Raw genomic sequence first — 24,935 nt, 5'->3', positions numbered from 1 at the left:
AACCGCCTGCCCTGTCAGAGGGGCCCTAGCAGTGGGAATCCATTGACATACTGTACCCCTGCTGTGCTGCTAGGTCAGGCAGATTGGAGGAGGGGTGGGGGCGGTAGCTGGAAAGCACAGTCACGTTTCCCCTGTTGATGATATTATGTGTTTATAGATTGTGTGTACATAATGACAACAATGCCTTTCTCAGTTGTCTGCCTGCTGGATGTTTTAACTATACATGTATTTTACTAATCATTGGTAACACTAGCCTACATAATGTTGCTGTTGTGGGTGTGTGTGTGTGTATTTGTTGACTGCATTATGTTCTCCTATGGCAGGCGTGACGTCATTGTCCATGGCAGTGTGGGTTTGGTTGAGCACAAGCAGCTTGAGGAAGCCTAGAGGAGGCTGCGAGCAGGAGACTGACAGGCCTTACATGAGCAGGCGAATAAAGAAAAATTAAACAAGATTCCCAACGAATACCGACTTTGCAAAACTGAAAAAAATTAACCTACATCTCCATATCTCATACCTGCATTTGATATAACTGGATGAACCGCCAAGGTAAGGTTTGCTTACTGTACATCCACGCTCTAACGAAACGAACTGATAGCAAAGTAAGTTGGTTGCTTTTATACGGGAGGTGCAGTCGGTGATGACGGGTTAGTTTGGGGAACCACATCGAGCAAATCAAAATTTTGTTTAACAGAAATTTGTTAGTGCTAACATATTTGTAAAATCATTCCAACTGGGAAGTTCACGGATTAGATTCCGGGATCGAGGATACTATTGTTCTTGTGAGTCCATGCGGTTTTTTAATAGCCTTTATCAGTCCGCGGCTTTGTCCAAATCGGTACAATAGCTCCATGACTGGTACTGGTATGATGCCAGATGATTGCTCGTTCTAGAATGGACAAAACGTAAAATTACATCGGTTTACATATCATTTTGACAGAGCTTTTAAGTGCAACCTGTAATATCAAACATTAAGTTAATATAGTCCACCGTGAGCAACTTGTAGCGAAAGCTAGCTAGCTGTAAGTTTAGCAGTCCTCTTCTACACACTCTTGTTCTACTAGCCTAACGGTTAATAGCAGTGTATGAAAATATGAATACTATTAAGCAGTTAGTACTTGTTTTAAATCATGATATCACAAAAGGCTATGATGACGTGCTACTACTTGTCTTGCATTCAAGACAATGGGATCGTGGATACAGACATTTGTCACGTTGGAAAATGTGGGTCCATTAAACATAATTCCGAGATTCCGACACATGTTGCAGCTACGAACAGCTTGGATTAGGGTTAAGGGTAAAATGGGTGGATACTACAAATCAGCAAGTGGTCTTACTCACTCACCGTCTCAGCACCTGTGCAGTGGCAGGATACATTGCTCGTTAATACATCCTGAAAAAGGATCATTTATACGGGTTAATCGAAACCACTGAAGTCATGTAGCATACTACCCTAGTCTACGTAGTGGTGCAGAGTGTTGCAGCAATAGCCTACCATTTGAGTGTTGGACCACTTGGTCAAACTGTTGTAAAATATCTTCTGAAGTTGAACAGTTGTGTTTCAGCCTCTCATCTTTATCCTGATATGAACTGGGGCCAACAATAACTTACCACCTCAATATTTCAAAGTGTCACCGTGGAGCCTATTTGCTAGACTGTAAAACTGTTTTAAATTCATTCTTTCAGAGACAGTCACCTACCTGCTTGCCCAGTGTGTCCTCTTTGACTGAGCTACTTCATAAGGCTCTCTAGTAATGTGGCCCCTCCTTTTCCCCACTTGGCCCTTCTTACTGTAGGCTTGAAAGCAAATGGATGGCATTACACTGGCATGATGGGCTGTAGGCCTGACCCCAACACTGACTCTGTGAAGAGATTCCATTGTTTGCAACAGTTTGTTTCTTTAGAAACGTATTCACTAACAGGTTCCAGCAATGATGAAGGCTATTTCCTGATGCTGTCAGGCGAAGGTCGAAGTTGAAGGTTTTTCACATCTTGGACCTTCATTGGGTGCTCATTAGACACCCACTTCCTGAAAACCACAAGAGCTGTTATTCACTGTGGTCGGATGATATCCATCTGTGTAAAAAGGCCCTCTTGGTTGGTTACTGCTTGTTGACAGGAAATATTTGGGCTGATGTTTAGAGGTGTGAGAGAGTGTAGGCTTAACATTGTGCTCACTGCATGATGTCATTGGCGTAATGACCACACCATGATGTCATTCATGTGTCATTCCTATGTACCTAGGCTTGTCAACGCATGTAAGCCTGTTGAGCAGAGGAGGAGAAAAGAACAGTAGTCAATGATTTCCTTTACAGTTTTTTCCGATTTGCTTAGACACAAAAATGTCAAATAACACACAGTTGGTGAAACCTGACACTCAAGGAGCAAAACAGCAGCCCAGATCTGCAAAACCATAAGCCCATTGTCAGCCTCACACTATTTTCGAAATACTACTCAGTGTTTTTCAAATCACTAAACACACTTTTCTACATTAGACACAATGTAAGATTGTAACTTAATTAATTTAGACACTGCCTTGTAAAATGCCACACGTGAACGAATGGGTCAAACACGGGCGTCAGGTGTAAGCACTAAAGTGCTTAACTGTAAACATACCAATCAGGTGTAAGCACTATAAAAAGGCAACAGATCAGTGTACCTGTCCTCATCAAAAATGGAAGGCAATGTTGCAGGGAGAGGGAGGATGAGAGGGGGAGCCCGTGGAAGAAGAGTGGTAGGGAGAGGTAGACCTGGAGTTCATGGAAGAATAGGGCCAAATTTACAGTATCTAATGAAATTCTTACAACATTGGTTGACCATGTTGTGAACCATGGGGCAACATTGAGAGAGGCTGGAGAGAGAGTTCAGCCCAACCTTAGCAGATGTACTGTTGCAACAGTAATTTGGACATTTCGACAAGAGCACAGGTGAAAACTACTATTCTCTACTGTCTACAGTACAGTAAAATGTAGCCAACTATATGCACTACATCAGTAGTACATTTTTTGTACACATTCACAGCAGTCCATGATTGAAACAATGTACTGTATTTCATTTGCTGAATACTTTCATTTGTCTCCACAAATGTATTAGCTGTGTTTACAGTATGTAGCCTACTATACAGTATTCAATTTGAAATATGTTCTGATTTTCTGCACAAAATGCAACCTTTACGTAGACAATGTGGAGAAATACAGTAAATATTTCCGTCAGTGTGCAGTACCTGTCTTGTGTGTTGTGTTTGGTCAACATATTAATGTACTTTTACGTACTCTACTGTAACAATATCTCTGACAAAATCAAGCAGGTTATATCATTAGAAAATAATAGTTTGTGTAAGTGTTTTAAATTTTGCACAACAGTGTCTAAGTAGTTCAAACAGAGTCCAATTTTATGAACCATGTGTGTGGCATACGGTGACAGAAATTGGTTTTTATACATGATTGTATAGTTTTGAACGAAGCGTTTCATTTTGCAAAAGATTGGAGGTGTTCTGTTAATTGCAGTGTTTCCCCTACCATTATATTAGGGGGGCGCCCCGCCCCGCCAACGGCACCCCCCCGCCCCCCCCCTGGAAGGTCAAGTTAATAATTGAATAAGCTAATAATTTTTTATATATATATTTTTTTTATATATAGCACCAGATCACAAAATAAGTGATATAAGGTTACCATTCCTATAAAACAGGTCTGTAGCTTTCTCTTTTATTAAACAAACTAAATGACCTTCTGTTATTCATCTTATTTACACGACGGCATGTCATTTCTGTCTCTACATGGTCGCCAACCCTCCCCCCCCCTTTCAAAATTGTGCTTAAGCAATTGGAAAAAAAATTAAGGTATTTGTTGGAATGACATTACGGATATCAGTGTTTCCCCTACCATTATTATATTAGGGGGGCACCCCGCCCCCCCAACGGCACCCCCTGCCCCTCCTGGAAGGTCAAGTAAAAGAAAAAAATATATAGCGCCAGATCACAAAATAAGTCATTAAAGGTTACCTCTCCTATAAAACAGGGCTGTAGCTTTCTCTTTTATTAACCCTTGTGTTCTCCTCGGGTCGTTCTGACCCATCAGTCATTGTGACCCACCGTCGTATTCCGACAACTTTACCGCATACAAAAACAAAGTGAAGCATTTTCTTTTAACCGTCGGGCTGTCTCAGACCCCCCACATTGCGAAGGTTAAAAGAAAAGTATTTTTATTTGGTTTTGTATTGGGTAAAATTGGGTAAACACAATGATGGTTCGTTATGAACCTTTGGGTCATGTGACCCGAAGGCAGCACGAGGGTTAAACAAACTAAATGGCCTTATGTTATTTGTCTTATTTACACGACGGCATGTCATTTCTGTCTCTCTCTCCCCCCCCCCCCCCCCCCCCCGCAGCTTTGGCTGCGTCTGCCTTTTGTCTATTGAAACTAATTGTGCTCAATCTGCAGGTGAATAGTTATTGAAAAAGTCTCCACTTGGCCTCCTCCTGGTGTTTTAATGTGTCATGAATGTCTTCCTGCCTGCTTTGCTCCTTGTTTCCCAGGGTAGTCAGGCTAGCTTTCAGTTTCGTTCTTTTTTCTTTTCTTTTTTCTCTCGGTTGTCTTTTTCTTCCTTTTTTCTCTATTTCAAAGCACTTCAACAAGAGAGGAGCTGTCAAATGTCCTGTCTTTGTCAGACTGTTAGCACTTGTAGTGAGAAAATAGATTCTTTTTTGGTGCCTGTGTGTACGCACAACCACACCAAGACATTCGTGTTTGGCAGTTTCCACCAGATGAATTAGGACTAGCCTTGAAATCATGAAAGCAACTTTATCAATGCTAAAATCACCAGCCAGAAATGATCTGACTGTGGCATCTGCTACATTTTCAAATTCAAGATTTTCAAGTGTTTCATGAAGCACTAAATCACACTTTTTAGCATGTTATGACAAACCCAACCATTTTGCTGTTGGTTTTGAATAGGCTTCATTTGATATTTGCCACCCTGGCCTCACCCACCAGCCACTCAGTCCTGAGTCATGAGTCAAATATGACCTTTACAGGAATGTCTGCTGGAATCCATGGAACCAGTCATCCATTATTGAACAGATAGGATTGAATTAAATTGGATGGCAGTGGTTTCTCCAGAGGATACAGAGTAAATGAAGAAAATAGATTTTTTGTATTTTTTTAACGTTGAATAAATTCAATCTAACTCTTCCAATGTAAACAAGATAAAGCTAGCCAGAAACTTAATCTCAAATCTACATGAAACATGTTGTATTTCCCTTATTGTATCGTTTGTGTCAGGCGGCTTAAGGCTGAGGCAAGCGTCCATCTGTGGGTCCAGTCCCTGAGGAAGCTTCTAGAAGACCACTCTCGCTGCTCCCGCATTCCAAGTAGCTCTTTTCCCTTCAGAAGCATGTAGCAGTGCTATTTATACCAGCTAGGCTAACCAGAAGAGAAGGAGAATACCCACAAGGCGCTCCAGAGAGTGGAATAGACCATCTTTGAGACTATTTTTGAGGAAATATGCAAATAAGGATATTTTGTAGATGATTGCAGAATATCAAACTTCAGTTGACTGAAAGTATCAACGGCTCTTGAAGGAGAACGTATAACTCCAGTGTCATGATTAGTAAGAAACAGCCCTCTCTCTCTCACTCTCACTCTCTCTCTTTCTCTCCCTTCCATCCTTCCTTCTTTCCTTCCTTGTATGGGGAGGGGGGGAAGCAAATTCCATCACCTTGTCATAAAACCATGATGTCGGAGTTAGACTGAACAACTCCCTGAGTGTAAGCCTTGACTCTCCCTGCACCTGGGTTGACCCCAGTGATTCAGGTCCGGTCCAGTCCATCACTGTGTGCCCTCAGGCCCTCTACAGCCACTCTACCAAAGAGCAGTCAGCAGCAGCTCAAAGCAGCCTCTGCTCTGGATCACAAGCATGAGATAAGATGAGATGAGATAAACTCCCAGCTGAGCGGAGGACAACAGCCGGAACATATCAAACTCACTTAGAGCCAGATGACCTCTTCTGCCTTTGTCTACACTACATGAGCTAGACAGTCACGGACATCTCGAAAGCGGACTAGGCAACAGGGTGACGCAGTTGACAACCTTTATTCAGGGAAATACTCTGCTGGCTTATGTGTGAATGTGCAGTAGGTAAATGGGTATGAAAGCACTTTATTCCTTCCAGAAGGGAAATGTCAGTGTTGTTGCAGGTTACCATTGCAAAATACGCAGTATCACAATGCAAATGAAAATATATGCAAAGCACTGATACAGCAATGCAAAATTCAAAATCAGCAATATACATATAAAAATATGCAGGGCTGAACACAATGTTGATTTAGGGTATTGCACATATGTACAGGAAAATGGGGCAATACATGTATAGTATATGGACAAGAACAAAACAATTTAATGCAGGTGACACACAGAATGTAGTATGAACCAGCAAACGGTACCCATGCTCGATATATAAATAAATACAAAATATCTAAGAGAGAGGTGTACCACGCACTGTGAGATGTACCTGGTACCAAAATGATACAGTGCAAAACCTGCTGTGCAAACAATGCTACATGATTACAGTTCGGAGGGAGAATGAACAGCGTGGTAGCGGTGAGGTAGAGTTGAGGTTAGGTGATTGAGTGGTGCCCCAACAGCACACCTAGTATTTTTTCTCACTGTGAGGTATTACAGAGTCTAATGGCCACTGGCAAGAAGGATTCAGAGCTATGGTAAGAGTTGCAGGGAAAATGCCCAGTACCTTGCAACTTGGGCACAGGTTTGCAGGCCTGCTTTGAAGGATGCTTTGCTGCGACTCTAGAGTCTGCCTCCAGCTCTCTAGCCGGCCCAGGGGCAGAAGCCTGTAACCTCTCCCCATGGAACCAAAACAGACCCAGGCCTGCTTGTTTCCGAGGCCCAACTAGGGATTTATCACGGCAAGAGTACAGAGAGCACAGGAGACCATGCCAACCCTCGTCGTCGACCGCGAGAGATTAGCACATTGCTAGCCGTCAGCCTGCCCTTGTAAACGGATGCAGTCCAGTAGACCACGTCCATGGTGGCTTCTTTGCAAGCTGGTTGTGTGCAAATCACCATCGGAGTCATTAATATACAACATGAACTGCAGAGAGTGCACATTGCGGAATAAATAGTTGTCCGTCTCCTAACAGCGTGACTGTCAGTTCAGGTTGTGGGTTAGAAGTATTAGACACCTCAACAAGGATAATGACCAGATCCCTGATTTCTCCTACAGGTTGAAGCACAGCTGAATGTTCCGCCTGTGTAGATGAACACCTGACCCACGGCTGTTGGTCATAGGTAGGTTTACACTAGGTGATACCAGGAAGACCGTTCTGCATCATCCTCAGGGGGAGGGGGGAGAAGTGTGCCCCAGCCCGAGTGAATGGCTCGACTGTAGGGGATGAATGAATGTTGGTGTTGTCGAAGCTGTCGGGAGGAGAGAGGGCCCATGTGTTTTGACAGGTGGCTAGCAGGCAGCGGGGTCTACTGAAGCCGGCCGTTTGTGAGTGTTAACTGAGACCGGCGTCTGGCCTTAGAAAGAGGGCTCTGGCCTGTGTCAGTGTGTGTACGGCTGGTTTGCCATGTGACCTCGACCCCCCCCCGCTCAGGGTATTAGGGCGCAGGGTTGTATTTAATTATGTGGAACTCTGCAATCATCTGCATATTATTACCTAAGTGCCAGTGGTCCTTTATCATTGTGAAAGGTTGTAAAGTAGAGGCACTCTTTATCCCCGTGTGGTGGGGTTATCTAGGCAGAAAATGACTAGAGAGATCTTTTCGTGTCAGTGGGCTCTTTGATGAAGCCAAATGCTTTTTGCGCTCATAAGGGCTATTTGAATGAGACCCACCTCGACTTTTTCTCCCGTATATGGGTGGTGTTTCATCATAGTGACAGGTGGGTGCACTTTTCTACGCCGCATAATATTTGGCCCCTGGTTGCAAATGATGTCCGATAGGCCTCACTGGCATGTGATTCTGGTCCCAATACCAAACGTAGTCACTTTGCTCCCGTGTCTTATGTAAATGAATACAAAGTGGAAAATGTGCTGAGCATTTTGAAACAGGTGACCTTTTAAGTGGCTCCTATCCTTGACAGACGACACCTGAGGTGGTTTTCTTCTGGGCCTTGGAAGTTTGTGAGTCATGTCTTCCTCAGATAATGACCGTTGTTTTGCAAGGTTGTCTCATCTGTGATGCTTGACCAGCCAACGTCTAGCAGCAGAAGGGCAGGGCCGAGTCTAAAGTGTACACATATGACAATAAGGATGAAGTCATACATCTCCCATTTGTTACCTGCAGTGGTCTGTTCCAAGTACTGTAGTATGGTGGCTAAGTCTACAGTATCCAAGGAATGATTCACTTCAGTAGCCTAGATTCCCTTCAATTTACACCAGAAGGCAGTCTGAAGTAGGTCAGCTTTTCTCAAAAGTAATAGCCTACTCAATGTTGTCCTTTTTGGAAATCAAGATTGTTCTCATTACTGACCTTTACTTGTTCCAACGTATGCATGGAAATACCAGTTTCTGCTTTCTGCTTTGATGAATATTTGTTTGAACCTCAATTGTGGCTCTTTCCTTTGTGGCTGTGATGTGTCTGGGGGAAAAAAAAGGTTTATGGAAAAAGTGGAACACTTCCCATGTTCATATCTCAAATCTGTTACATCCGTTCTCCACTTTCGTGATCTGCTCAAACTTTTCCATCTCGCCATGGTTTTCCCTGTTTTTTGGGGGGTTATTGACAAGCCAGTGTACTTCAGTTGCCAGAGTGAAATTCACTTCCTATGACCTCTTGGGCCTGTTGAACCACATCTCCCAGATTACTTTTATGAGCGGACAAGCAGGTTATGTCTCTCGTGAGTGTCGCTTTAGGGGGGTTGGTTCACTGCACCAATACATGGAAGTCTTTGAGAGATACTTTTCTGGATGTAGGCCTAGATCCGACCGGTACAAGGATAGCAGCTTTGATCCCGGCAGTGCTGCCTGTCCGTGTGCCATCACCTCAGACTCGGCCTACGGAAATGTCTCCCATCGGCCATCTATTCCTAGAATATTACCGACTGTGAGGATGATGCAAGCCCTGCCCAATACTCTTCCCCTCTCTCTCTCTCTCTCTCTCTCTCTCTCTCTCTCTCTCTCTCTCTCTCTCTCTCTCTCTCTCTCTCTCTCTCTCTCTCTCTCTCTCTCTCTCTCTCTCTCTCTCTATCTCGCTCTCTCTCACCCCCCCGCGCCCCTTCTTTCTTTGTTCATTTTTCTCTTTCACTCACAAACCCACACACACACACACACCAGGCCCCGTCCCCTGCTGTCAAACACACTTTCCACTGGTGCCTCTCACGAGCTTCCACCTCTCGGCTCGTCGTTTCGATGACGGGAATTTGGCGGGTGCCACTGTTTGCTCGCATCAGCCGCCTCTTCAGTTTAGGTCTTTCTTGAGTGAGAGCAAACCACAGACAAGCGCACATGAGGAACCCATAGCGCTGTACCTTCTGTGCTGAAGTTCATTGCCTACAAAGAAACACTTGGTTGTGGAAATGGAGTACCTCTTCTTGTGTAGGCCCCTCTTGTTGCCCTCCCCCTCCTCCCTTACAGTACTGGTTGAGGGGTTGGCTATAGACCGCAGCTATGGGAAAATTGAAGGGGGGACAATGAGGCCGGCTTCCTAATGGTAAAAGTTGGGGCGAGTAGGCCTCAGTTCCGTGATCTCTGGTGTAAACGAAAGCGTGGGATTGCTGTGTGTGTGTGTGGATCAGCCTGAATGCGTGTGTGTCTCTGTGTTTGCAAAAAGGGGAATAGGAAAAGTGAAGAGAGTGAGAATAATTGTGTGATGGGGGGGAGAGAGAGAGAGAGAGTGAGAGAGAGAGATCAACATCCTCCCTTTACCCCAGAGCCCTGTTAAGGCCGAGCTCTCAAGGTCAAATCCGTTATTTGGAATCTGTTCATTTGGTCCTGTTGGCAACTGTTTCCACCGAGCTGTACCTTGAAGACATTGTGCCTCCCACGTACAGTCAAATTGGCGTCTCTGTTCAAGCTGACGGCTTGAAGGGCTGTGCCGTGTTTTTAAATCAGGCACAGTGAGATTGATCACACCACGACTGCTCTCTGGCAGAGGAACAAATGCCCCTCGTTTTCCAATTGATTTGCCTTTTGTCAGCCAAGCTATCCCTCCTTTTTAAAAGGAAGCTTGGTCATTAGCAAAGAAGACATATGAAGGACGATCTCATCCCACAAGTTCAAACGGTCTTGTGCGAAGGAGGCGGTTCGGGGGGGACAACTGTCCTTAAACAACCTGGTCTGAAACTGAAACCAGCGTCTAGAGTTATTGTCTGGTCTGTGGTCCTGCAGGATGATATTGGTTGGTGATATTTACAGACACGGGCGTTACTGTGCGTTGCCTGTAGCGGGCTTGAGAGACTGGGCCTTAAGATGATAACTCAAATTGTGAAAACTCGAACTGTGCCCTTATCTGGCTGTCTTTCTGACACGCGCACGCAAACACACACTCGCACACCTACTAACAGGCGCACGCCCCCACCCACACTACCCTTTGGGTGTTTTTCGGGGCACCCTTAAACATTGGGGCTTGAATCTGATCTGTAGCGTCAGTGTTTTAATGCTGTGGTGGCCCCTTCAAGCAGCTCTTTCCCCCTGTAGTGCTCTGCAGGCATTTCATTTCGAAGAACGAGGAGAGGCTGATTGGAAGAGCCAGCACTATTCAACACCATTTAGCCTTCCTAGCGCCATGTTGAAAAGCTCTTTTAAAAGGTCAGAACATTTTTACAGGACCTCTCTCCCCCACCCCCCCCCCCCCCCTTCATCCATCTTCGCTCTTGTGGAGCAATTCCTCTAATTGAGGTGACGTTAGTTTTTTAAAAACCACATAAATGCCTGTAAGCGCTCTCGCCTAGCCTTTTAGAAGTTATAGTCTATTAAAGATATGGATCTCACCAGGCGTAATTGGATGTTTTATCTGTTGTTCTCTTGTGTTCGCGTTCAGATTGGCTTTGAATGCTAAACAGTCTGGGGAGCTCAGTTGGAGCGCACCAAGGACGACAGTCGCTGAGACAACGAAGAGTGCAATTCAAACACTTTGCCTCGATGTCGGGGGGTGTTTGGCGTCGCCAAGCGTCGGAGGCTGTGAGAGTTGACAGAGCGACGAGTCTTCACGAGACAGAGGGGAAGACGTTGTGCACGCCGAGGAGCGTTTCCTAGCTAGCGGCGGCGTCGTTCTTCCCAGCCTCCGGGCGTACAGTTTTGACCCTGAGGCACTCCATGGGTTGTTTGTGTTGTGACAGCTCTTGCGGTGCTCCCAGGGGTCATCGGGGATCACGACTCTGACTTCCTGTGTGCAGGGGTCGCCTTCTGTTGCTGCCATGGCCTCCTCCTCTCTCTCCAGGCACCTACCCCCCCCCCCCCCCTCATCCTCCTTGCCTCTGGAGGTCAAGCCTTTCCCAGCAACTGGGTCTCAGAACAAGTCACATGTTTGACTCTGGGCCACAGGAAGAGAAGGAGAGAGAGACCAGACTGAAATCTGACACGGCAAGTATCAGAAGACAGGCCCTGGTACAAAGTGGTTACCTCTTGCCTTCCTTTATTCTTCTCTTTTATCTGCTTCTCTACCCAGTACCCACAAATCTGTGTTTTGGTCCTTTGATCGTTGCATTTGGATGTTACACTCCACCTGTGTTGTTGGTTGAATACTTTGTGTGCGAATCCTCGCTCGCTCGCTCTCACACGCTCTCATTCACTCACTCACTCACTCACTCACTCACTCTCACACCCGCTCACTCACTCTCTTACACACACACACACACACAATCTCTCTTTCTCTCTCTCTCTTTCTCTCTCCCTCCCCCCGTCTCTCTCTCTCTCCCTCCTTCCTCCCGCCCCGTGGTTTAAACCCAGAGCCTGCAGCAGAACACCTGAATTCCACTCCAGTTCTCTGCTGTTTAGAGCATGTTAAAGCCAGGGCAGAGGCCGTGTCCCAAGTGTGCCCAGACATTTTTAGGATGCTTTTCAAGTCACAGCCACAATGCACCACTGTTACCGAACCACTTTCTACCATGCCATAGAGCACCAGGTAGCAAGCTTGACTGAACAGAAGCCATGAATTCATCTGGAGCTGGCAGGCTGATCCAAGAGCAAAGATTATACTGTGATAAGGACAACGATGATGAGGGGGATTTTGGGGCCGAGTGCAGGATTATTGCGCCTGGGCTTTAGTGATCGTACTGAAACTAAAGTCCCCTTATGGGGCAGAATATTAATAAAGAGAGCTTGTGTTTTATTTTTATCTTCTCTCCCTTCCTCCCCTCCCTGTGTACTTATCTCTCTCTTTCCCCTCTTCTGTTCCTCCCTCCCTCCCTCTTTCTCCCTTGCTGACTTTCTCTCGCCCGTCCTCTCTCCCTTCCTGCCCTCCATGCACTTATCTCCCTCTGTACACCCTTCTGTTTCACTATCTCACCCAGCCTCTCTCTAACCCTCTCTCATTCCCTCCCCCCGTCTCTCTCTCTCTATCACCCTCTCTCTCTCTCTCTCTCTCTCTCTCTCTCTCTCTCTCTCTCTCTCTCTCTCTCTCTCTCTCACCCTCTCTCTCTCTCACCCTCTCTCTCTCTCACCCTCTCTCTCTCTCTCTCACCCTCTCTAGCAGATGCCAGGTTGTTTCTCAGCAGTGTTCAGCAGCTCCTCGCAGGGCTCTTGTTAGTCCACCAGCTGCTGCTGTGGTGGTGGTGGCGGGGGGGCCTGCGCACCGTCAGTGCTTCACCTCCGCCAGCCGGTTTTACCGTGAAGCCAAAGCTAGCTAGCCCCGGAGCGCAAACAGGCCTGCGCTGAGACGAGCCTGCCGTCCACAGAGACCTCAGCCCTGCTGGGATCTCTAAAGCTCCCTCACGCTACAAGGGATCCACACCCGGAGGAGAACACACCCACAGACATTTGTTTACTGCTGTGGCACGTGTTGAGTAGTCCTCCGGTGGTATACTTGGAAACCTAGTTTCCAAGTATACCAACACACACAAACACGGTAGTTCTTAAATCATTCGCCCCTCACTGACATGTTGTTCCGTTGGCATAGCACGACCGGAGCCTGGCGTCTCCTGTGGAGCCCGGGTTAAGACCAGGTGAGCCGCGACGCGTCACCTTGTCAACGGGACGCGAGGCGAGAGGGCACAGCTGGCAGGCGGAGCTGAAGCCGGGGCGCCTGTGCCACGCGGGGCGACTCGGAGCCCCTCTGGCGCGAGGCGCCCGCTCCCTGCAGAGGTCACGAGCGCACGTCCTAGCTGACGGTCGTGAGGCTGGGCAGTCCTGGGCAGTTCCCCTCTGCTGCCTCAAACTAATAAAAGGCTCCTCTGATTGGATTAGAGTGAAATGAGATTGGGAATTTCCGACCGGTTTTAAACCTGTTAGGGTTCCGGAGTCCAGAGCTCATTCCATCATGGGGAAACTGGTTCCCATACTCATCCAGCCAGTCCTCCTCTCCCAAGGGGGAATCCCCACAACCTGCCGACCTTCATACCTCTCTCTGCCATTGGAGACAGTTATTACTGGATTGGTGTTATTGACAGGCGTCGACGCCTATGGATTCTGTCGTCTGCTGCAGGCTGTCCGTATGGATTTGGGATCTGGTCCCGGTGTAGGCTCTGTGAGACAGTGCCTGGGATGTGCGTGTGGCTGCTATGGAAGGGAGGTGTGTTGATGTCAGGGAAGCGGAGGGTGGGGAACACAGCAGAAACAGGCCGGGCTGGGGTCTAAACATTTGTTCTAGCTGCCCTCGGGCACTGAGCACGCACGAGCACTGTTGGAACAGGTTAGGGTGTAACCACCTGTGCTTTTAAGGAAAATCCACTGCTTAATAAATGCAATTATATTTAATTCAAATAAACTGGCATTAGGGTTTTGGTGCTATTAAGCACAAACGATGGAATGGCATTTTCATACTGCCTTACATCTTGCTGTTATTCAACCAGAGAGACATTGAAGTCAGCCTCTCTGCCATGGTGACTTTTCAACATGCCAGTTGACTCTCGGGTGACTAAGCAGAGGATTCCTGAAATGTGACATCATCACCCCCCCCACCCCACCCCACCCCTCCAAACAACGGTGGCTTTCTTGAACATATTCGACAGCTCTGGTGCGCAGAGCTATAAATATCAGCCACAAAAATGGAAATGAATGCTTCTGAACATTCCTCATTTCAAATGTTCTCCCTCTAGAGAGAGACTGTGGATGTCAGTAAATGATCAACTCTGCGGATTGGTTTGAATTTGTTTAGCCATACACTGGATTTTTAGGGCTGATTCCAATACCTATAGGGAATAGAAAATGTCCAATGCGGATATTCTTGTGTATATATACACTGCATATAATATTTAAAAAAAATATCCATAAACACAATTTATTAGCTATGATCCCTCAAATGTGGTTACCAAACACACAAATATATGTAATGGAGGAAGGACATTTCATGGTTTTTAACAACAGACTTTAACATACAGAATGGGTCTGACTGTAAACATCACTTCACTTATTCTTAATAAACTAAACCAAAGAAGCCCCACAAATAGAACAAACATATTTAACTTACACGAAGAAAATAAACATAACATTGTACCTATATAGCTTCAGTTTCTTTCTCAAATGGGCGCATATTCACCCGACCCCGATAGGCCTATATCTGTTATAATCCTGAGAAATCTGGCTCTAATTCGGATCACACACTGAACACAGGTGCCCACTGACAACTTTGTTTCATGAAATGAGAAGCGTGACCTGGGGCGGAGAGACAGAGAGGACGGCCTGTGGCGGCAGTATCTTGTGTGTGACGCACAGCCTCTCCAGGGACGCGAGCCAGTAAGCACTTTTGAAGGGCACGGGCTCTCTCGGTGCCTCTCTGTCGCTCTGTCTCATTGTCTCTCTCTCTCTGTCTTTTGTCCCTCGCTCTTTCCGTCCGTCCGTCTCTCACGTCTCTCTCTCCCTCCTCCTCCGCGCCTCTCAGCGCTTCTCTTTCCGTCTCTAGAAATCTCTCTCTCCTCCGTCTCTGCCTTTCTACTTTCTCCTGCTCCTCACTTTCTTTCTTCTCCCGCTCTTTTTTCCCTTTCCATGTTGTACCACCCCCCCTCCTCCAGCCACCCTCCTCCCCACCCTCAATCGCCCCTCTCTCCCCACCCTCCAGCCCCCTTCTCTCCCCCATCCTCCAGCCCCCAGAATAGAAAACGCTCGGAGCTTGTTGTTCTCCCGTGAAGGAGTGGCTACCTGCCTGGGTTTGTTTGATGTGCTCCTTATTAGGCCGGGGGGCCATATGGTACTGCCAGTTTCTTCTCTCTCCTCCCTCCCCCCTTACTGTCTCCTATCTCTCTCTCTCTCTCCCTCCTTCCTATCTTACTCTCCCTCCAGCTCCATAAGTCGTGTGTTTATAGACTCATTTAACATGGCACAGTGCTCCTCTCGGGGTGTTGCTGAATAATTCAAGGCGTTTAAGATGAATAAGAAATGCTCATGAAAAGGGAGAGGCACTCGGAGTGATGGAGAACAGGGTCCCGCGTGGCCCCGAGAAAGTGTTTAAATTAAGAGTCTCCCTCCGTGCCTGGGGAGGGCAGGGTGGGGGACAGGGGGAGAAAGAGAGGTGGAGAGAGAGAGAGAGAGAGAGAGAGAGGGGGAGACCCCGTCCTTGATTGCATTTATTTCTACATGTTGAATTGTGAAACACAACATACACACAGACGCACGCACACAACTTAGCGTGTCAGCCAACCAGGGACGTCTGCATCCTGAGGATAACCGAGACATCACCAGATGTCTAACAACATCTGTCTGGCCAGTCATACGCGCGCACACACAGACTAGCTTCTGAGAAAAAGTACCCACATCTCCCCACGCACGCAATGCACCAACCGCAAACAAAGTCCCAGCGCTAATGGTGGCGCGCTAATGGTGGCGCGCTAATGGTGGCGCGCTAATGGTGGCGCGCTAATGGTGGCGTGCTAATGGTGGCGCGCTAGCCTTACCCTCCAACCCCGCCCTGACCCCCTGCTGTGCCCCCCTGTGTGTCTCCCAGAGGCGACTCCATGAAAGATGACGGAGGAGGTGATAGTTGTAGCCAAGTGGGACTACACCGCCCAGCAGGACCAGGAGCTGGACATCAGGAAGAACGAGCGCCTCTGGCTGCTGGACGACTCCAAGACGTGGTGGCGGGTCCGCAACGCCGCCAACCTGACGGGCTACGTGCCATCCAACTACGTGGAGCGCAAGAACAGCCTGAAGAAGGGCTCGCTGGTCAAGAACCTGAAGGACACCCTCGGTAAGTTCTTTCCATGAGGCCAGGGGGAGGTGGTGGGGGGGTGGGGAAGTGGGAGGTGAAGGTTCATCTGTTTGTCGCATGGTCCACACAAGTCCGAACCTGTTTTCAGGTCTTGAGTTATTTCGAACAGCGGCTCTTGGGTGTTGACCTTGCAGGCCAAGTGGCTTCAGGGATGTTTTGGGAAGTTGGTTTAAGATCTGTGCAGCAGCCGAGGTGGTTCAGGGCCAGAGCTGTGATGCGTCTACTCAGCTATACGGCGTATGACCACCCTAGAGGAAAAGGGAAGGGAAGATGACTTGCCATATATAACCTCTTAAATTCGAGCTAGATTCGAGCTGGACAGAGCTAGCCAGCAGCCTTTGTTCAAATAATGTTATTTCCCAGTGGTTTGTTTTGTGGAAATTGTTCTTCGACCGCGAAGAGCCGTGAACTTCACATCGACATGAGTATCACCGACGCAGTCTTCTAACGTTGTTTATCAACCCGACTTGATTTATGCATCGGGATCGCTTGGGAACCTTTGAAATTCACCATTCACCCACCTACCCAGACACCACTACACATGTGCTGTTGTCAGTGTGGTGGGGGAGTGTTTAACCCGTGTGAGGGCTTGTGTTTGTCCTCTGCCCCGGCCGTGCCACGCTGCAGCTCAGCCCGATCAAGGCCTCCGCGCGGACACACTGCTCTTTCAGAACCATCGCATCGTGCACTAATGAGCTGCCCTCAGCAACGTCTCCTCCAGGAGGTCAGCGTAGACGGGCTTATCAAACGAGGCGGTGGGGAGGGGGGGGATGGTGGTGGGGAAGGGGGGTGAGGGAGGTGAGTGGATGGTAGCTGGTTTCTCAGGCTATTAATTACAGGCTAGGTGAAGTCTCCGGATCGAAGGTCTGGAGGCAGCTCTCAGAGCCGAGGGGGTGGTAATGAGGCTTGAAGAGCCAGCCTGGAGGGCCTGGCTCAAGACCTGCTAGGATCAGAACACCTCGTCTGGAACGCTACGCCAGCGCTGAAGCTAATTAATGAACCTCCGTGAGTGGATACAGGGGACGGCCTTGGCATTTTGATCAGTTCCAGAAGCGCGCTTGGAGGAAGAAGCAGTAAACAAGAGTTTGAAGATAATTCCAAATGTCAGGTTTAATACCGAACCGTGTTATGAAAGTCCTCTTCCTCTTCAGCTCCAAATGGTATACCCTATAAACAAGTTTATGGATTACTGATTTAACTGTTAGTGCTCGTGAGTGACAGGGTGTACAGAAGGTAGTGCTCATGTAGGCCACATGGAGAGAGACATTGTCACATGTTAGGCAGGATAGTTGTCGTGTTGTTGTTGTGTCTGTACTTGACCTCTTACCACAGTTTGTGTCAAATATAGCTTCTCTAAGCTAGGGCGGATTTGAACTCAGTTAAGCGTGTCAAACTTCAGTTTGATGAAGAATAAATACAGATTTGGACCGCGTTGGTGGGATTTGGCAATCCTTCAGGATTTTTTTTATTTTGGACTGTTAAGAATGGCTATGTTGACTGTCCTCTGCCCTCCATAGCTATCCCTCAACGACGTCAGGCTCTTTCAACTCGTAGAACTCTTTCACCCGTCCAGCCGTCAGTCGCTCGCTGTCAGTGGAATGCACAAGTACCCTGTGACCTCCAACTTGCCTCGACGAGTCATGCAGCTCCTAGAAGAGCGAGAGGTTAAGGGCCGCGTGTTCTCGGGCGGTACGCTAACGCTACAGGCTAACACCGGAGAGTACACTCGCTAACGTGCCAAATTCTGAAGAGTGACATGCTCACCCAATGTTGAAAAATAAAAATAAACTCTTATTCTTTGAAAAAAAATGCTTCTCCAAGTTGAAAAGTATCCTCTTTGTGCTCTGTCTTTGGACTGATCCAGGAGTGTAGTAGATAAGACCTCAGGGTTAATACATAACTGCGATACGCAAACAGTGACGGTTCCCAAATCAATGTAGCCGTCGACCAGGAGCTGCCAGTGATGCATAAATAGAATCCTGACAGAGTTTCAGGGAGGGAGGGAGGGGGGGTGCGGGGGGCACTCTTTGTTCCCATGCAGGAGCCAGCTCAGCGATGGGCTAATCTTGTCAGCGCTGGCGAGAGACAAAGTACTTTATGATAGAGGCATGGCCACTCAGGCGGGCCGGCTGTAGTCACGGAGTGGCACGGCTCTTTGTGAGCTCGCCGCTCCTCCCGTGCACCCTGGGAGATGAAGTGTCAGAGTGGGATTGTTAGTGTCCGGGGCTCCGCACTGTGAATTCCCGACACTCCAAATACCATCAGGCTGACATCGTCTTTCCTGCTTCCAGTGTCTGGGCCTGCTCGCCCTGCTAGAGACGCACCATGCTGTGTGCATGTTCGCGGCCTGTTGAGCAAAACAAAGCAACAAACAAATGGTCGTTTCGTCAGATGAGTGGATTCAACGCTAATTCTTGTGGAATAAGTTGTCTAATCAGGGTGCTAATCAGTACTGCTTAGAGCAGGGGTGTCAAACTCAATTTCACTCAGGGCAACACCGGGGAATGAGAATGACATCAAGGGACAGATATATGCGTACGTGTCTGTAAGTTGTCTGCATTCCAAGTCAACTTTACTTTTTGGTGCAGATTTTCCAGACTTGGCCCACGGGCCTTGATTTAAGCCTCTGGCCTTTGTGCTTTTACTTGCATCTCTCTGGATTGAACTCGACAACGTAATGGCGCCTGTCTGTTCCCCCCTCCCCTCGTCCAGAGAATTGTAGCTATGCCGACGGTCCCTATTGTGCCTTGGAGTTAACGCATCGCCAAGGGTCGGTACTAGCACGGCCTTTGTCCGTCCTGGGAGTTCCCCGCGGAACATTTTGAGATGCGCTCGACGGTACCGGGTGGAATTTCTGAGGTGGCGGAGATCCGTGACGGCCTGTGTCCGTGACGGCCTGGCGTGCTGAGAAGGGAACGGGCGGGGGAGACGGGCCCAGTCGAGGCGGCTCCAGCTGTTTCTCCTCACACGGCAGATTGTCTCGTCGGAGGGTTTTTCTTCCTAGAAAAGGAGCATCTGGGAGATAAGCGAGCGAGCGAGCGCTCCTCTTTATCCCCTCGCCATCTCTCCAGCTCTCACAGCCTCCCTCGTTCTCTCAGCGAGCACTCAGAGAGGGTTCTGCCCCCTCCCTTCAGCCCCCCCCCAGTCCAGAGACAAAAATCGTAATTGAAAGAAAATGAGTGGCCGGCAAAACCAGATTATCATCTTTTTTACATTTGACTTTCCTCTGTGATTGTACTTCAGGATATGGCTGACCATATCTCTCCCCTCCTGCTACAGTTAGATTTCTTCTCCCCCCCCCCCCCCAAATCAATAAGCCCCTGATGAAAAGGGGAGGAGATGAAGCCGTGGTCGGCCCTGTGATTAATTGGTCTCTTAGCACACCTAGGAGAGAGGGGGGGAGAGAGAGAATAGAGCAGGAGATAAAATGAGAGAATAACCCAGCTGTCATGAGCAGTAATAATTACACAGACCTTACCAGGGTGACGTAGGCTTGTGCAAAATCAGTGCGCAGGGCAACCGCAGTGACCTCAGAGAGCCACGCTGCGCTGAACAGCTCCATGAGTCAGTGAACTGCATTTCACGGAAAATTCATCCCTGTTCTGCAGCTCTGTCGTGTGCCACGAGGTAGCATGGAGACTGCCAAAGATCCTGTGTAGGAAAACGATGCTCGCTGTGCCTGTTGTCCATGACACTCTGGAAAAATACTACTACTCACAGCTTCAGGTGAAGGAGAAGGCTCTGTCCTCATTAGTCAGCGTTAATGGAGAACATTAACAGCACTCAGCACTGCTGAGCTTAGAGTTTCCTTGTGTAAGGGCCAACTAATGTCTTGCTGTTGTCAACTGCTTCAAGTTTTTTGCGAAAGGATATACCGGTTTATAATTCTTCCCATAGGCACCGCTACGGTTCCATTCGTTTTCGTAAATATCGAAAATATTCAGTACCAGTCAAAAGTTTGGACACATTTTCCCATGTGTCCAAACTTTTGACTGGTACTGTATACTGAATACCAAAATCCCAACAGTATTTATACTCCAAGTACACTCTGGATTATAAGACCGGAAGTGCTTGTAGCTCTCTTGATAAACCACCAGTGTTGAACACACACCTGGGTGATGGTTGGTTGTGTCTTGAGTCGTCACTCACCACACGACATCTCATCAACCCAGCTTGAGCTCTCCCGTCAGACCCCCCGTACGTACCTGGAGCTCTGGATGAGACTTGGCACTGTGCTCTCGCTACAGAGAGCACAGGGAGTCAGATGGCTGAGCGGTGAGGGAGTCGGGCTAGTAATCTGAAGGTTGCCAGTTCGATTCCCAGCCATGCCAAATGACGTTGTGTCCTTGGGCAAGGCACTTCACCCTCCTTGCTTTCGGGGGGAATGTCCCTGTTCTTACTGTAAATCGGTCTGGATAAGAGCGTCTGCTAAATGACTAAATGTAAATGTACAGGTGGGCTGAATGCAGCTTTACTCGCCCGTGCTAAGCTATTGTACTCACGCTCTTGCCGTTGAGCGAGCGAGAGTAGCGTGGCGTTGTGGCCGGCCCTGGAACTGGCAGAGGGGCCCGAAGGAACATTCCAGAAAAACGTCAGTAATCAGTTGATTGGTTTGACACATTGCTGTGACTTGATGTGTGTGTGTGTGTGTGTGTGTGTGTGTGCTTGCATGAATGCGTGTATCAAAGTGTGTGTCTGTGTGTATACATCCAGCTTTCTGCTCATGCTTTTTTTTCCATTTTCCACATAAAGGAAACTGAAATGTTATTCCAGCTCTGTTCCCCCCCCCCCCCCCCCCCCCCCCCCCAAGTAATTTTTTGTGGAAACCATAAATAATGTCTGTCTGGTGTGTTTGTGGGAGACGGAGGGCTAGTGGAGGGTTTCTGGGCAGGGGCTAAGTGCTGGTATTTCACCAACCGCACTCCCCTCCTCCTTTCCTCTCCTCCCTCACACGCTTCAGGTCACTGCCTCCGAAATCAATGGCAGTTTTTTTTTCCCCTACCGCATGACACATCGAGCCATCTTCATTGAAGATGCTGGGTTGAAGATTCTTCAACCCCGTGCCACCCAACCGCCTGGTGGCACACACACACGCTGCCGCTCGCACAGAGCTGAATTGGATACCACAAGATTTTGCTTGTGAATGTAACCCCTTTTTTTACATGTTTACTTCAAAACATACATTTAAGTATGTCCTGTGCCTAGTCATGTGTCCAGTTTGCCCTTGGTTGTGTGCTTCGTTTCGTTTCAGACTAGCGTGACAGATGCTTCTCGTGGCAGTTTGCCTTTAAACCGTATGTATCGGAACAAGCGCGCCTCGAATCCCTGACCCCACCCATGCATGCCCCCGGGGCGAGTCGAAGCCATTGTACCTTTTGCGTGCGGTGCGTCTTCCGGGTGGTTCCGAGGACCGGTGTCCCGCAGGGAGCACATGCACGGAAGCCCTTCTCCTGCTGAAAGCCCTGCTCTCGTTCACATGGGGGGAAGGGAGGGGGGGTGCAGGGAAGCTTCTGGAAAAGGTCACACGAACACTGACTGGTCTCGTTTCATGCTTGAGTGGGGGAAGGACGGAATCTGAGAAGAGAGAGAGAGATGGAGACAGATGGAGAGATGGAGAGAGAGATGGAGAGAGATGGAGAGAGATGGAGAGGTGCTGTTTGTGACCTTCTGTGAGCCTTCTTCCTGGCTGAGGTTGACTTTGGCAGACATCCGCTTCGTGGCTGCTCGTGGCTGCACTTTCACTGTGTCCTCACTATTTACCAGTTCTTTGTCAGGTGTTGCGTCGCACACACACACACCATAGGGTCGGGTTTGAGTCACACTGCTATGAACCGTAGCAGCGGGCTAAGAGCTGCGTTATAGATGTGTTGACGTTCCATGTGTTTGTCCAGAGAGCTACATTCATAAAGACCCTTCTGGGAGAAAGAAGGAGGGAGAGACCTTGGTGTCGACTCAAAAGAAAAGGAGAGCGAGAGAGAGAGGAGGGTCAATATGCGGATGGAAATTTTCGAAACGCAGTCGACAGCGGTGTAGGAAAGAGGTTGGGGAGGGAAGGGTCAGCATTTTCCAGCGAGGGGGCCAGGTCCTCTCAGGCGTCATCCGATCTGCACTTCCTGTATCAGAAGGGGGCCCTGGCAGCGTGGCGGCTAGGTGGGAATTAGCATGGCTACCCAATACGCCGGCAGCACTCACAGCCTCTGCGCTGCTAGGAAGGCCCGATACTCCTCGCTCCCTCGCTCGCCCTGAAGTGTTTACTTCTCGCGGCCTCTGAGAGAGCCAGCTCCTGCAAACACCAGCGGTTGTAATTAACGCCCCTCTCTCGTCAGACGTGGTGAAGTGCATCCTCTTCTGACAGGTCACTGACCCTCTCGGAGGATTCTGGTTTGAAGTTCGAAAGGATGTTTGCCTCAGCTCTACAGATTAGGGTTAACACACTTGAAAGAAGTTATACTGAAAAGTATACTGAAAGTCAGTGAGTAATACCCTCTCTCCTCCTCTCTCTCAGGTCTTGGCAAGACTAAGAGAAAGACCATTGCCCGTGATGCTTCTCCCACGCCGAGCACCGACGCCGAGTTCCTGTCCAATGGCAGCGGAGGGGGCGGGGCCGAACGCATCTACGACCTCAACATCCCCGCGCTGGTGAAGTTCGCCTACGTGGCGGAACGCGAAGACGAGCTGACCCTCGTCAAGGGGTCGAAGGTCGTCGTCATGGAGAAGTGCAGCGACGGCTGGTGGCGGGGCAGTGCCGGTGGTCAGGTGGGCTGGTTCCCCTCCAATTACGTCCTGGAGGAAGGGGAGGGGGAGGCGGCCTCGGGAGACCCGTCGCCAGGCTACCAGCGGGTGGGCGGAGCGGTGGTGCTGGTCAACGGCCAATCGGGGCCCTGCAGCAAGCCCCTCCACACAGTCCAGACCTTGTACCCCTTCAGCTCTGTGACGGACGAGGAGCTGAACTTTGACAAGGGCGAGGTGATGGAGGTCCTGGAGAAGCCCGAGAACGACCCGGAGTGGTGGCGCTGTCAGAACGCCCGGGGCCTGGTGGGGCTGGTGCCAAAGAACTACGTCCTGGTCCTCGGTGACGGCCCGGCCCCCGGCCCGGCCCACTCCCCCCAGATTAGCTACATAGGGCCCTCCAGCACCGGCAAGTTCGCCGGGAAGTCCTGGTACTACGGCGACGTGACGCGGCACCAGGCGGAGTGCGCGCTGAAAGAGCGGGCGTCCGAGGGGGACTTCCTGGTCCGGGACAGCGAATCTTCGGTGAGTGCTTGGACAGGGGTGCCCGGCTGGTTAAGAGTGAATCGGCACTCATTCATCTGGAGTTGCTGAACGTGGGTTGTAACGGGGGGGATATTTCACCGGGGAGACGTACTATATCCCCCCCTGCTGGTCGAAGGATTGAGAATGGTCTTATTAACCCTGCCTCTCTTTCTTCTCCTCCCCTCCTTCCGTTGTCCCTTATCCGACCCCTCCACTCTCCCCTCTGTGTTCCTGTCCTCCCGACCACTTCCTTCTCCAACCGCTCGTCGTTCTGTCGCTCCCCCGACCCTCTCTCTCACTCCCCTCGCTCCCTCACCTCCTCCCCCCCCCCCCCATCTCTCATCTCTTCCCCCGCTACGCTCTCCTCCCCCCCCCCCCCCCCCAGCCCAGCGACTTCTCCGTGTCCCTGAAGGCCGTGGGGAAGAACAAACACTTCAAGGTGCAGCTGCTGGAGGGGGTGTACTGCATCGGCCAGCGGCGCTTCACCAGCATGGACGAGCTGGTGGAGCACTACAAGAAGGCCCCCATCTTCACCAGCGAGCACGGAGACAAACTCTACCTGGTCCGACCTCTCCTGTGACCCCCCCCCCCCCCCCCCAACGCACACGCACACACACGCACTCACGCAGACCGGAGCCCCGTCGCTTGGCACGGCCCCGTCCCAACTACAAGCCTTCTTTTACCGTACAGCGTACAGTAGGAGACACTGCAGGAGCGTCGACGAGCCCCCCTCCTGTTCTGTCGGCGTTCTGGAACACAGGAGGCACGCGCTTCAGTTACGCTACGGTTGCCATGGAACTCTGCGGGGGGCGGGGGGGGGTACAACAGCAACCGCTGGTCACGGTAGCTCAAGTAGAGCTACCCGGCCGAGCCCTTCTCTTCCCCCGTTCCTTTGACTTGCTGGGCAACGGTGAGTCGTTTGACACCGTTCGTTTGGTGCGGACAGATGTCCGGAAAACGCCTTTCCCCTGTGACCTTGTGGCATGGCCCTGCTGGTGAACAGCACAACTTCCCAGGTCCAAACCTCCTCCTTCTGCGTCGAGGTGATCGGTGCGCTTGGGGAACGGAGTTTTCGAAAGGAGTTCGGAGGTTGTTCTGGAGCTGTCGCGCAGACCTAAACCTACACCCACGCTCTGTTCAGCTCCATCCAGTTGGACCCTGGATACCGTTGACTGATTAGTTGTGGGAACAGAAAACAGTGTCCAGCCAAAGTAGTAAGGACACTTCCTCGACCTCCCGTACATGACAATAGCCAGCGCAGCAAGGGAGATGTGGTCTTGATATGTCGGGAGATCTGGCTGCTTGGTTTGGCTGGAGAGTTGTCAGGTCCCTCAGGTGAACGGGGGAAGCTGGACTGTCTTTGAG

At 49.4% G+C, this 24,935-nt stretch overlaps 1 protein-coding gene across 2 annotated transcripts; it reads left to right on the top strand.

Moving 5' to 3' along the window:
* Positions 1 to 335: 335 nt before the first annotated feature.
* On the top strand, positions 336 to 24,389 carry LOC134007733 (cytoplasmic protein NCK2-like). 2 transcript variants are annotated; one of them, XM_062447390.1, is made up of 5 exons: positions 336 to 549; positions 7,237 to 7,301; positions 16,053 to 16,295; positions 22,822 to 23,570; positions 23,956 to 24,389. In XM_062447390.1, exons 3-5 carry the CDS (start codon positions 16,070 to 16,072, stop codon positions 24,148 to 24,150), a joined length of 1,170 nt encoding a protein of 389 aa, XP_062303374.1. In that variant the 5' UTR covers positions 336 to 549; positions 7,237 to 7,301; positions 16,053 to 16,069; the 3' UTR covers positions 24,151 to 24,389. The 2 variants fall into 2 exon arrangements, with proteins under 2 accessions (XP_062303374.1, XP_062303373.1); XM_062447389.1 differs by lacking the exon at positions 7,237 to 7,301.
* The last annotated feature ends 546 nt before the right edge of the window (positions 24,390 to 24,935 follow it).

This window comes from Osmerus eperlanus, chromosome 21 (assembly GCF_963692335.1).
Source record: "Osmerus eperlanus chromosome 21, fOsmEpe2.1, whole genome shotgun sequence".
Classification (NCBI taxonomy): Eukaryota; Metazoa; Chordata; class Actinopteri; order Osmeriformes; family Osmeridae; genus Osmerus; species Osmerus eperlanus.
This window is presented reverse-complemented; position numbering and strand designations above follow the sequence as displayed.

Excerpts from the sequence above, each read along its gene's own strand:
- LOC134007733 (XM_062447389.1), top strand. The coding sequence starts at position 16,070 with ATGACGGAGGAGGTGATAGTTGTAGCCAAGTGGGACTACACCGCCCAG. Across the intron at positions 16,296-22,821 it reads GAACCTGAAGGACACCCTCG|GTCTTGGCAAGACTAAGAGA; the intron begins GTAAGTTCTTTC and ends CCTCTCTCTCAG. Across the intron at positions 23,571-23,955 it reads TCCGGGACAGCGAATCTTCG|CCCAGCGACTTCTCCGTGTC; the intron begins GTGAGTGCTTGG and ends CCCCCCCCCCAG.